The sequence below is a fragment of the Rattus rattus genome, chromosome 2 (genome assembly GCF_011064425.1).
Source record: "Rattus rattus isolate New Zealand chromosome 2, Rrattus_CSIRO_v1, whole genome shotgun sequence".
In the NCBI taxonomy this organism is placed as follows: domain Eukaryota; kingdom Metazoa; phylum Chordata; class Mammalia; order Rodentia; family Muridae; genus Rattus; species Rattus rattus.
This window is the reverse complement of record NC_046155.1, coordinates 101,579,887-101,592,512: the sequence shown is the minus strand read 5'-3', so window position 1 is coordinate 101,592,512 and position 12,626 is coordinate 101,579,887. Positions and strand designations below refer to the sequence as shown.

At 39.9% G+C, this 12,626-nt stretch overlaps 2 protein-coding genes across 2 annotated transcripts; both read right to left on the bottom strand.

Moving 5' to 3' along the window:
• Positions 1-2,041: 2,041 nt before the first annotated feature.
• On the bottom strand, positions 2,042-2,986 carry LOC116893998 (olfactory receptor 51I2-like). The gene has a single exon (XM_032895713.1). It carries the CDS (start codon positions 2,984-2,986, stop codon positions 2,042-2,044), a length of 945 nt encoding a protein of 314 aa, XP_032751604.1.
• A 7,763-nt stretch (positions 2,987-10,749) lies between these two features.
• On the bottom strand, positions 10,750-11,694 carry LOC116893997 (olfactory receptor 51I2-like). Its single transcript, XM_032895712.1, has one exon. It carries the CDS (start codon positions 11,692-11,694, stop codon positions 10,750-10,752), a length of 945 nt encoding a protein of 314 aa, XP_032751603.1.
• Between the last annotated feature and the right edge of the window lie 932 nt (positions 11,695-12,626).

Below are 12,626 nucleotides of genomic sequence, written 5' to 3'. Positions count from 1 at the left end.
TGTTGCATCTGGGGATCTTACCCAGGTCATTAGGTGTGTGTGCAAGCTCCTCTCCCGGAACCACCTCACTTGCCCAAGATTTCAACTTTTATCTTCCTTTTTTCACTACTTTATTTATTTATTCACTCTCCATCCTGATCCCAGCCCTCCTCCCTCCTCTCCTCCCAGTCTCACCCCCACATACCCTCCCCCCATTCCCTACTCCCCTTCTCCTTAAAGAGGGGATATCTCTCCATGGGTACCAGCTGCCCCACTGCAGGATTTGAACTTTTGAAAGCCTAAAAAATACTGAACTCAGAAAGGTATTTTCTAATTTGGGGGGTGGGGGTTGGGGGGTAGAACGCAGTTCCGTAATATGAGTTGAAAGCCGAGCGTTCCTTGTTATCCTTGGTACTTTGCATATTTGCACATAACTGAGCATAGAGTTGTTTTATTTCCCTCTTTTGTTCCCCAAATACTACTAATACAGCTGGTTCTCATGATGACACAGAAGATTCTTCTAGGAGAAGTTTTTCAGGGTATTCTGTAGCTTTGCAAACAGCTCAATGTACCATGTGTTTCTGAGTCAGAGGTCAATGTATTCTGTGTTCTGGGGGCTGCTCCAGCCTACATCTACAGGTGTTGTTTCCAACAGTTGCAAAACTACAGCACTCTCTTTTACCTGATTTGCTATACTCTTGCTGCTACACCTTCTGAACCTTCTTTATCTCACATAATATCCTCTTGCTATTGCTTAATGTGCTTTTCTTCACATCCAGGCTGCATTCTTTGGAAGAGCTCATTTGCTACACATTCTTGAGATTGACAGAGACTATGGGACTATAGTAACAGTGCTTAGGTGTCTCCTGCCTCTGAGACTTTGGAATGTGTGGGCTCTGTTCCTAGTTTTACCAATCCTTCACAAAATCATCTATAATTGGCAACAAGTATTTCTATGACATCTCTGTCACCTACCTTGTGTTATCTGTAGGTTCGAATTTTAGTTTTCTGTTGCTTGTTTGCAATCAAGAGTGAGCATTTAGGGGTAATTCAAGTGTATACTTTCTTGTGTTTAGGTCACTGTCCTGTTACTTGGTCCATATAGCTTTAGCTTCTAAGATTTACTTTACCATCTTATAGAAAATGTAGAGAGATACAACTTTTAAAAGACTTCTGCCCAAAGTATGTGTTTTCTCCATTACCGTCCTTAAAATTTGATTTAGACCATGTCCTATTCACTGCCCATTGGAAGAAGTCTCTAGCCTTTGGTGCTTAATTCTACTGGTGTCTGCCTCCCTGTGTCATGAGGGTTGTGTTCACATTTATGGATCTCAGAAAGTTTCTGTCTCTTCATGGCGGTGATTCTATAACTTCCCCATCATGTCTCATCTCTTGGTCTCTGTCTCTGTTGTGGCTTGCAGGGTACTCTTTAGGCAATACTATTCATTGCAGGAACATGAACCCATATTCCTGTATACTGTAGGTCACACTGCCGCAACTGGTAAAGGGAATTTCCCCCCTCCGCTAGTCACTAATATCAATTCATCTCCCATTCAACATGCTTATTATCTTCTTGGGAGACATTTACTCTTTCCTTTAGCAGTGCCTGAGTGATGGCAGTACCTGGCACCATGGTCAAATAACTATTGTATAACTTGAAAGTCTGAAGTTTAAAGATATCTAAACTTATTATTCTTTTATTAGATTATATATATACACACATATCTATATGTATATATAGATGTGTGTTTTTATTACTTGAAAACATAGATGTTACCTGGCATATTGGGAACAGACAAGATTAATTAAAGGGCCTTTTTTGTTGGTTTGGAGAGAATTAATTTGCAGCAAACTATGGCCTAATTAGTTGCATGATGTTTTGAGTTGCAGGTTGTGTCTAGGCTGTATCTTACATGTAACACATACTTTGAAATGTATGACCATATCTAATATATATTTGTGTGTGTGTGTGTGTGTGCTCTACAAACCATCTTGATACACTAAAATATCAGAATAACTAAAATTTCTAAGCTGTGTAGTTTTTCAGAAAACATATCATTGATCAGAACTTGGTACCCAATACCATCTTGTGCAGCCTCCTACGAATCTCCTTTGTCTTGATAGAATAGATAATAGGATTGAGCATTGGAGGAACGAAGAGATAGACCAGGGATGTGAACTTGTGCACATACTCTGGAGCATGCTTTACAAATCTGTGGACCATTGACACACTAATCATGGGCACATAGAAGATGAGCACAGCAGAGACATGCGACACGCACGTGTTTAGTGTCTTAAGCCTTTCTTCTCTGGAGGCAATGGCCAGCACAGAGCGCAGAATGAGCACATAGGAGAGGAGGATGAGCACTGAATCGACACCAAAAGCAGAGATGACAATGAACAGCCCATACATGCTGTTGATAGTGGTATCTCCACACGGTAAGCGTATCAGGTCTGGGTGTAAGCAGTAGGAATGGGTCAGAACATTGGCCTTACAGAAGGGTAGCCTCTTCAGTAGGAAAGGAAGTGGGAAGACCATGCAGAAACTGCGGATGATGATGGACATACCCATGTGGGCCACACGGGCATCAGTAAGCACTGAGGAATAATGCAAAGGGTTACAGATGGCTATGTACCGGTCAAAACTCATGGCCAGTAGAATCCCAGACTCTGTCCAGGAGAAAAAGTGTATGAAGAACATCTGGGCCAGGCAGGCATTGAAGGCAGTCTCTGGGATATGAAAACACATAGAAGCAAGCACTGTAGGCAATGTAGAAAAGGACACTCCCAGGTCATTGACAGATAGAAGGGACAGGAAGTAGTACATTGGCTGGTGTAAACTCTGTTCCTCCTTTATGATGAAGAGAATCAGGGTATTGCCTACGATGGAGATAACATACAGCAGCAGCAGGAGGGCAGCCAGCCAGTGCTCCAGACTCTCCATCTCTGGGAAGCCCGTTAGTATGAAGCTTGAGGTGCTTGAGGTATTAGTGTGGAAGCTCCTCATTAGGGTTGCCAAGGAGCTGTGAGGGACATGCACAAGAGTGAAGTGAGAAAGGGCCATAGAAAAGTAAAGAGCGGGACCAGGAAGGGTCTCAAGATAGGAGGGAAATAATGCTTATATTCTTACACCAAATGCCATGGAAAGATCTAGAACTAAATGAATAAACCCTTTCCCTTTCCCTTTCCCTTTCCCTTTCCCTTTCCCATCTCCAGAGACATTTTTTAAACATTGCCCTTTATTCTTGTGTCACCTTATTTACAGTAGTTTACATTTGTATAATCTGGCCTTTCTTCCCCTGATTTTTAGACATACTCGTAAGTAAGTGCTCAATGAAGTCAGTTCTTAATACATTAAGGCTGATCTATTCTTTCCTATGCCCATTATGACACCATTCGACTAGATTCCAAGTTGTCTTTTCTTTTTCCTGAACTCAAATATCATCCCAGTATCTCACCTCCTGTTTGTTGCTTGCGCCCCTTGCTTATTCATCAGAGTTCAATAACCTCAGTGTCTGCCATTCTTAGTTGCTTTTGACTTTGCTTCCTGTATGTTCATACGTTTCCTTGGGTCAAATGTTCTCAAAATGAACTGTATGCTACATTAATTTAAGAGTCTTAAAATGGTATTCAGGCCACATGCTTAGCCATTGCATCTGAAAGTCTACAAGAAGGACATAGAAATACACTAATAAGAAGTAATATGATATTTTTCTTTCTCAGTCTGGCTGTTTCATTTAATATGATTGTCTTTTGTATATATGTTTTCTTGAAGGTGGTATAATTCATTGTTCCTTACAGAAAAATATAATTCATGCTTACATACACAGATACATGTGTACACATATATACATACATTGTCCACATTTACTTTATTTATTCATCTATTGACACACCCTAACATAATTCCAGAGTTTAGCTCTTGCCTTACTGTTTTTATCACAGATAAACATAGTGACAGACATGTGATTCTTTTGTTAGTATCTTTCTCTCTTAGTAAACTGTGAGCTCCAATCATTGTCGACATTTCCTTTCACTTTTAAATTATATCATATTTGCACTTATCTCTTTAGTGGAAGAACATGTACCATGGCACATGTAAAAATCATAAGACAGTTTGTAGAAGTTGTTTCCATCCGCCCTGTGGGTCCCAAGAACCAAGCTCAGGCTGTCAAGTTTGGTGGCAGCTACCTTTGCTGGCTAAGCTGTTCCCCATCTCCATTCTAATTTTCTTCTATGAATAAACCCTTTCCCTTTCTCATCTCCAGAGGTATCCCTGGACCCTCTTTTTGGCAGGTAAATTGGTATACAAATCCTTGAACTGGGACTCTGGTATTACTAGTTCTAGTTTTAAATTTTTACAAAATGTTGTTAAGTTGGTAAACTACTTTAATAACAATATACTAACACCTAATTTTAACTGTAAAATCCTTGACAGGAGTAAATTAATCTGAATTCACATACTTTCACAAGTACCAATTATAAATTTAACTTTCTAATAAACTATTTCCACATTTAAAGAATATGAAAATACAGAATACAGTACTTAATGGGAATATTAGGTCTCTAGTGCAAGTCACCCACTGAAGGAGTGACAAATAAGAAAGCAACGATGAGAGAAGCTTCTTAGAGCATGAGAATACCTGTCTCCAAACAGCTTTCCCAATTCCAACCAGTTTCCCAACCAAAAGCTCTCTTGTACAGTTCTTGTTTACTACTTGATGAGAATATTCGAGTTAATAGCAGTGAATCATTGATTCTGATTAAAACTATCCATGACAAACAAACAAACAAAAAAGCAGATGCCTCTGTGAGGCTTTATGCCAGGACTTGTAGATGGAGAGCCAGGCCAGCACAGTGGGATTGCAACTGCTTTGGACTAGATATGGAATTGACATGTTTTCCTGAAATCTTTGCACCCTAGTCATCTCAGAATATCAGAGTTAAGTAAAAGGTTCATAAGGATCTCTATGAGAAAAGGGCTGAGGTCCTTGTTTACCTTCTCAGGGTAGATTTGGTAGTTGTGAGAAAAGAGTAGCCAACATACTTGTGCAGAGGAGAAACACCAAGCACTCTACATCCTCAGAATGCAAGTCTGCACTTCATACTGTGCTTGTCTGTATCCACTCCTGCTCTGGGATCTATAGCACTGACCCTTAAGAGTCCCCTGAGCCTAGTAAGAACAACTGAGGAGATGGCTCGGGCAATGGGAAGTATGAAAACTCTTGAGTAAATGTGCTCCCCTGTGCTCTGTCATTTCTCCCACTTAAAGATACCAGTGAAGTTGAGAGTCAAAGCTCATTTCTTCATTTTCTGAAACTGAGCCTCAGAAACTGCTTATTCTGTAAACCAGCATCAGGGTTGGACAGATTCTGAGACCTGTGGCTTCCTACTGTTTCCCAGAAGAGCTTTTCCCACTAACCTTCGCATGACTCAAACAAATTTCAAGGATTAACACAACCAGTAAAATCTAAGTTATATGGTGTCAGTAAACAGGATAACCATCTTTATTTGTATAGAAAGTCACCTTATTAACTGTTAAAAGTCTTGCAGGAATCTGTTTGATGGTTTGTTACCATGTGACCAGACCTGTATTCAAAGCCAGCTTCATTAGGCTGAAAAGATGGCCGAGTGGTTACAAGCACTGGCCGCTCTTGCATATGACCCGAGTTCAGTGTCAGCACCCACAGAGCAGTTCACAGGCATCTGCAGCTCAAGTTATGTGAGATCTAATGGTGTCTTTTTGTCTCCAGGAGTACCAGTTATACAGGTGATGTGCTTACATATGTGTAGGGACAGCACTCATGCACATAAAAAGAAAAAATACATTTAAAATTAAAATTTTAAATATAGCCATCAAGTTTATTTAATTCTTTTAGTCTTTAGATTCCATGTTTGTAAAATGAAAGATAAATCCTTTACGTATGAGCACATGTGATCCAACAACACATAGCAAGAGGTTGAGAAACTCTTGAAAAAAATTTGCTAATAAATAAAATTATCATGCTAGCCTGTGAATATGTTTTATATAGATATATAAAATGATATGTGTCTATAGGACATGAAACTAAAAGTACATCTTAATGAACAAGGAGATTAACCCAATAGAATGAGAAGAAAAGGGAGAAAGGAATGTCTTCAAAATAAACTTATGACAAATTTTTATACAAATATCTTTATGACATTCACCTATATGTACAAAGAATATATACAAATAAAAAGCACAAATGAGCAGGTGTGTTGTTTTATTTACTAAATTTAACTGGTGCACTAGAAATCACATCTTGTTTTTCCTATAACATTAAATAAAAGTACAAAGTGCACTGTGTCAAAGGAATAGAACCATGAGCACACAAAACCATAATTGTCAACTAGAAAGTAAAACAGTCTGAATAATGTCTCTCTGATGTCATCATTGGAAGCACACTGGTTTTTCTCCATTTCTACTAGAAAAATGGAAATGGGGAAATTGCTGGAAAAAAAAGATGTGTCCCCTTTTATTTCCTGTTTAAAATCAACGAGAAAACAAGTGTCACTTCAACATAACTTAGACAAATGACCAAAAACAAAACTGTATTCACAGGAATCCAAACACAAACTGGTGACGGACATCTCACAAGCTGCTTGATGGTCCTCAGGAAATATCGCATAATCCCTAGCACTTGTGCATCTGTGCTCAGCATCTACGCTGCTTTACCCACAGTACAATGAAATGGTACTAGCCTACATAACTGTCAACTGATGAATGCATGATGAAAATGTGGTATACACACATACACACACACACACACACACGGGAATTCTATTTGTCTGTGTGTAACTTGGAATAACTATAAATACCTGTAAAGTAGAAAAGGACCATGGGAGGAGGGGAAAGAACTCTAGTGAGGTGAGGACAAGGGTATTAAGAAGAGAATGCTGAGAAATGGGGGGAGACTTAACTAGGGATGTATAAGAGGGTAATAGACAAGAAGAGAAAAGGAAAAATAATAAATAACACTAAAGGTGTTCAAAAATCTATAGGGAAACATTACTTTATATGCTTACTTTAAAATACGTGTATAAAATACATACATACGTACATATACATATATACTGTTAATTCAGTTATCCCCTCACAGTGGGATAATGTACTCCCCAGAGGTTATAGACTCTCTAACAAAAAGCCAAGTGTCAGTCCATAAAAACTTCCCTCCAAGTTATTGGTAAGGGTAAATTCCAAGTCACCACCACTATCACTCCCCCGAGATACACACACACACACACGCACACACACATGCACACATACACTCACACACACACGCACACGCACACACAAGCACAGACACACACATGCACACACACACCCGCGCACACACACATGCACACACATGCACACACATGCACACACACATGCACACATGCACACACACACGCATAGACTCACACACGCTGTTGCTGTTCTTGGTTGCCTGCCAGAACATCAAAGTAAGATCCTATTGCTGAAAGTATCACACACTTTAGTCACAGGAGTTGGAGACATGTAGCTGGTAGTGATCTAGAAGTGTCCTGACTGAAGCCTAACTCTCATTTTATACCTGGAAGGTACTATGTAAGCTGCCAAGGAAGAAGAGTTACCAACAGTTTTACACACCTCTAAAGCTTGAGGACCTCAACCATAACAAGACCTGCAAAATACAATAACAGTGCAATAGTGACAGTTGAATCTTCAGTGCAACCAACTGTCCTTGCCTGGTCAGCTGCCTGGTACTGCCAATCAAGTCATGAACCTATGACTGGAAAGATCATGGGCCCTAGGATTAAAAAAAAAAAAATCCTAGCACTCCTACATAACCTACACGATAGAGTTTCCGACTGCCCTCTAAACGCTCATTCTTATACACATGGATAAGTGCAGCTCTCACTTCTCATCAAAGGAGCTTCGTTTTGAGGTAGATGGAGATTAGCAGAGAGACACACACAGCTGGCCAAAATGCAGAGAATAAGTGACAAGGGGTTCTCATGCCCAAATGAGACATCTGTGACATAACTGTTACACCTGAGGCTCAGGGAAACATCATGGAGGAAAGGGGGAGAAAAGATTGTGAGGACCTAGACAAGGACAGTGGCTGAAGAATACTGTCTCCAGCTGGACAGGAGAGTTCTTCCCATGGCTTCTCAACAAAATAACTGCCTGAAAAGACAATGTCTATAAACGTCCCAACATAGGTGGAGGAAAATTTCACAAGAACCTATCCCCAGATGAAAAGATACAAGCAGTCGAGAGGGAGGGAGAACCGATATTTGTTTGCTTATTTATTTTCTTCTGTTTCCCGGGATGAGACCCTAATCCTAAGCACACAGTCCTATACTAAAGCAAGTAATAGTAACATTAGATTCAGTAGAGAGAGAGAGAGAGAGAGAGAGAGAGAGAGTGTGTGTGTGTGTGTGTGTGATATAGAAGTTATGAACTCAGAAGGGACTAGTTGGAAGGACATGGAAGGAATGTTATAAATACAGTGTTCCCATGTATAAAATCCTTGAATTAAAAATGAAAACCTATTTTTAAAAAATAAATGAATACATGAAGTTGAGAAGGTAGTTGGGAATGTTGAATGGATCTGGGAGAAGAAATTGGGGAGATTGGAAGATGGATACAATCAAAGTAAATTGCTTGCATATATTAAATTCTCAAAGAATTAGTGAAATTTTTTTAAAATTATAAACCTTATAATAATGATCCTTTTAGCATAGTTGGACGTTTCTGATGAAAATAAATTTAGTGTGTGTTCCCTTGGAAGCAAAAAACTTCTTCCATTGAAAACTACAGTAAAAAAGTGAGAGACTCTGCGATTGAGAGGAAGTCAGTCAATCATCTGTGGGGCAATTAAAAGAGATTAACTTTAGTGTTGTGGTCCTCTGTCTACTTGGGGAGGTGAGATGCAGGGAGTTTGACTGCCCTTTTCCCACGCAGCTGCCAGGGTGGGTGCTGGGCTGTAAGGAAGCCCAGAGTGGGTTCTCAGGCTCCTGGACATCCAGGTGCCACTGGAAGTTGCAGAAGAGCAGAGAACAGAGTAGGGGGCTCACGGGCTGTGTCTAAGCTAGTCCCACAGAGATAGTCTTTGCCTTGATGGCTGCAGACTTGGTGGTAGTTGTGGCTGGGAGCATAGAGAAGCCTTCTACTGGAGATTAAGCTGCAGCTCTGTAGGTGAAGGCCTTCTCCATGGCTCCCCGCTGTAGATCTCGATGAAAACAGGCAGTCCATGGTTCTAAACAGTTTATTGTCATGGTGGAAAGTGGATATGTAAAACCATACCCCACTTCTCAGGGTGGACCTGAGATTAAATACCTATTGCAGGGAGGAGTGTCTGTGAAGGGAAGTTTATTGGCATGAAGAACCCTGTTCTGAGCCTGCTTGACTGTGGTCATGTCTCTTCCTATTGTTTTGGTCTGAGATGTTAGGGATGCCTCATCTACATGTGGAAGGGCTTGGGGAATTGCCCTTACATGACTGTTGGCCATGAATCTATGGGGGCCTGCGGCTATGTGACAGGGGCCTGGTGCTGGGAGCAGGCGAAGCTTCTACCATCCCTTCAGGGTCTCCAGAGCTTCAAGCCTTTAGCTCAACCTTACTAGCCTTCTTCTCATGGTCCACAACCCTGCAATTAATAAAGAAAGTAGATGAAGTCATTAACTAGGGAAATGTGCATCTAATTCTGAGGGAGGTATTCCTTTAGACCTACTACTAATTATACATATACTTTACTATGTTACTCAGAACTATAGAGATTTCTAAAAGTGGGGTGCATTTTAATGATATAATGTATGTAAGCCAAACTAGTTAGGGGACTGAAGCAGGAGAATCAACCTGCAATTGTAGCAACAGTCACTTCCTACTCCGTGGGCATAGATCCCCACATAAAACACACTTCAACACACACACACACTGTACTGTATCTCCACCATGGAAAGGCATAAAATGTTTAAGTTTCATTTTAAATTGGAGCACATTTTCTAGAGGTGGGTCTACTCTGCAAGTTTATTAAAGATCAAAATTGGATGTTTTTCCTTCTGTCCCACACCCACTGATTACGTTTTTTAAAGCATTTCAGTCATCTTAATAGTACATTATTTTATCATATTCTAAGTTGAATCACCCTATATAGTACCGGTATTTATTACTCAAACTTTCCTGTAATTTTGATTCTTTTATTAACAGATGCTGAACATATGATTATACACAATTGATATATACAATATTAGTTCAATATTGAAATTTAACTAAAAATTTAACTAAATTTCACTATTAGTAAAAATGAACTCTTTTAATATAATTTACATAGAATAATATTTAACTCTTCTTACATGCCCGATGGATTCCATACTATATAAAATAGTTATAGGTTATTCGAGTAGATATGTATGTGAGAGACAAAAATTTTAGATATCTCTTAACCAAATTCTTTTCAGGAAACAATATAATTTCAATTAATACAATGCTTTGATGTTAATAAGAAATCCAAGGTGATATAAGATTTTAATAAAGAAAATGAGGAAATACCATTTAGTTTTCATTTTAAAAAGAAGGGAATGAAATTTATGATTTTTTAATAAATTATGCCATGACCTATACCAGAGCCTGTTGTTGTGAATCCTAACTATCTGATAACAAGGATACTAATAGAAATGTCAATTAGGAACAAAAAAGTTAAAAATCCCAGGTCAAAGAAGACAACTTCGTGCGGTCAAGACAAATGTCCTCTGAACTTAGACTTTACAATATTATCCAGCTCAAATCTTGGTCCCCAGCAGGATTTTGCAGAGCCTCCGGCGAATCTCCTTGGTTTTGATAGAATAAATTACAGGATTGAGCATTGGAGGCACAAACAGATAAACAAGTGATAAGAGCGTATGCACATAGCGTGGGGCATGCCTCCCATAGCGAGCAGCCATGGACACGCCTACCATGGGCACATAGAAGATGAGCACAGCACACAGGTGTGACACACATGTGTTCAGAGTCTTCAGCCTTTCTTCCTGGGAGGCAATAGCAAGCACGGAACGAAGTATGAGAATGTAAGAGAGGAGAATGAGTGCTGAATCCAGCCCAAAGGTAGAGATGACTATGAACAAGCCAAATATATTATTAATGGTAATATCACCACAGGGTAGGCGAATCATGTCTGGATGCAGACAGTAGGCATGGGAGAGCACATTAGCCTTGCAGAAGGGCAACCTCTTCAGAAGGAAAGGTAATGGGAAAATCATGCAAAAACTTCGAAGGAAAACACACACTCCCATCCACACCACCCGGGCATCAGTGAGCACTGTAGAATACCTCAGTGGGTTACAGATGGCTACATAACGATCAAAGCTCATGGCCAGCAGAATCCCAGACTCCATGAAAGAGAAAAGGTGGATAAAGAACATTTGGGACATGCAAGAATTAAAACTGATCTCTCTTAAGTGGAAGCAAAACACAGCCAGGACAGTGGGCAGTGTGGACAAAGACACACCCAGGTCATTGACTGAGAGCAGAGACAGGAAGTAGTACATGGGCTGGTGTAGACTCTCTTCCTCCTTGATGATGAAAAGGATCAGGGCATTGCCCACTATGGAGACAGTGTAGAGGACACCAAGGAGCAGGAACAACCAGTGCTGGGACGTCTCCAGCCCTGGCAGTCCTGTCAGGATGAAGGGAGGCAACCCAGAGCTGTTCTGGCCTTCACCTCTCATTCTGGAACTCCTTCTTAGATGCTCAGACCTCTGCCCTATAAGGCAAACAAATTCACATTTTCATGCATTGCCTGAGTCCAGTATTATTTTCTTTCTTATATCTATGTAGTCCTTCATTTTAGAGAAGCTTTGATTCCAATGGTACTCAATGTTGCTTTTTATTGTCCAAAGATTTCTGAAACTTTGAGTTGTAGCATTGAATTTACCTGGAAATAGATATTTTCCCCCTTCTTTCCTTTGTCTATTGCTTTTTCTTACCTTTGAGGCTGTGAATTCAGCTCATAAATATATTATAACTAGTCTTTTCTAGTACCAGCAAAAATCTCTATTAGTCCCATGGTCTTTTGATTCAAAACACTCATCAGACCACAATAGTTTCTTCTATCTACAATGGGATGGAACTGAGCCTCTGTATTCTAAGCTCTGTAGACCTATAGACCAGTTGTCCATTGCTTCCATCCATTTATCCAGATGGGAGATAAATGGCCAGAAAAATAGATATCCAGGTTAGATGTGATAGTTCATATCTGTCATGGTCATTCAGAGGCTGAGACTGAGAGACTGAAAGTATTGGGAATTATTAAGTTTTCTGGCAAAACCCTGTCTTTAAAAATATCCATCCGTAGTGATAACCATTCAGGAAGTCACTGGCTATGCTTGCACTTTCTTCATCCCTTGCTTCCTCCTTCTCATTCATCTACCCATTCAGCCAATGACCACTCTTCTCCCTGAACATTAGGATCTACTAAAAGGAAGTTCTTAGTAATTGTGTTCATATCCAATTTGTAATCCTGAAAGCTGTGGAATTAATAGTCACTTCTCTAAGCAACAACACTGCTTTCATACGTAAAGTTCTCTCTTTTAAGACTGAATCACAGACAATATCTGCACACCTTTTCCATTGCTTACTAAGTTAATCATGTAACACTAGA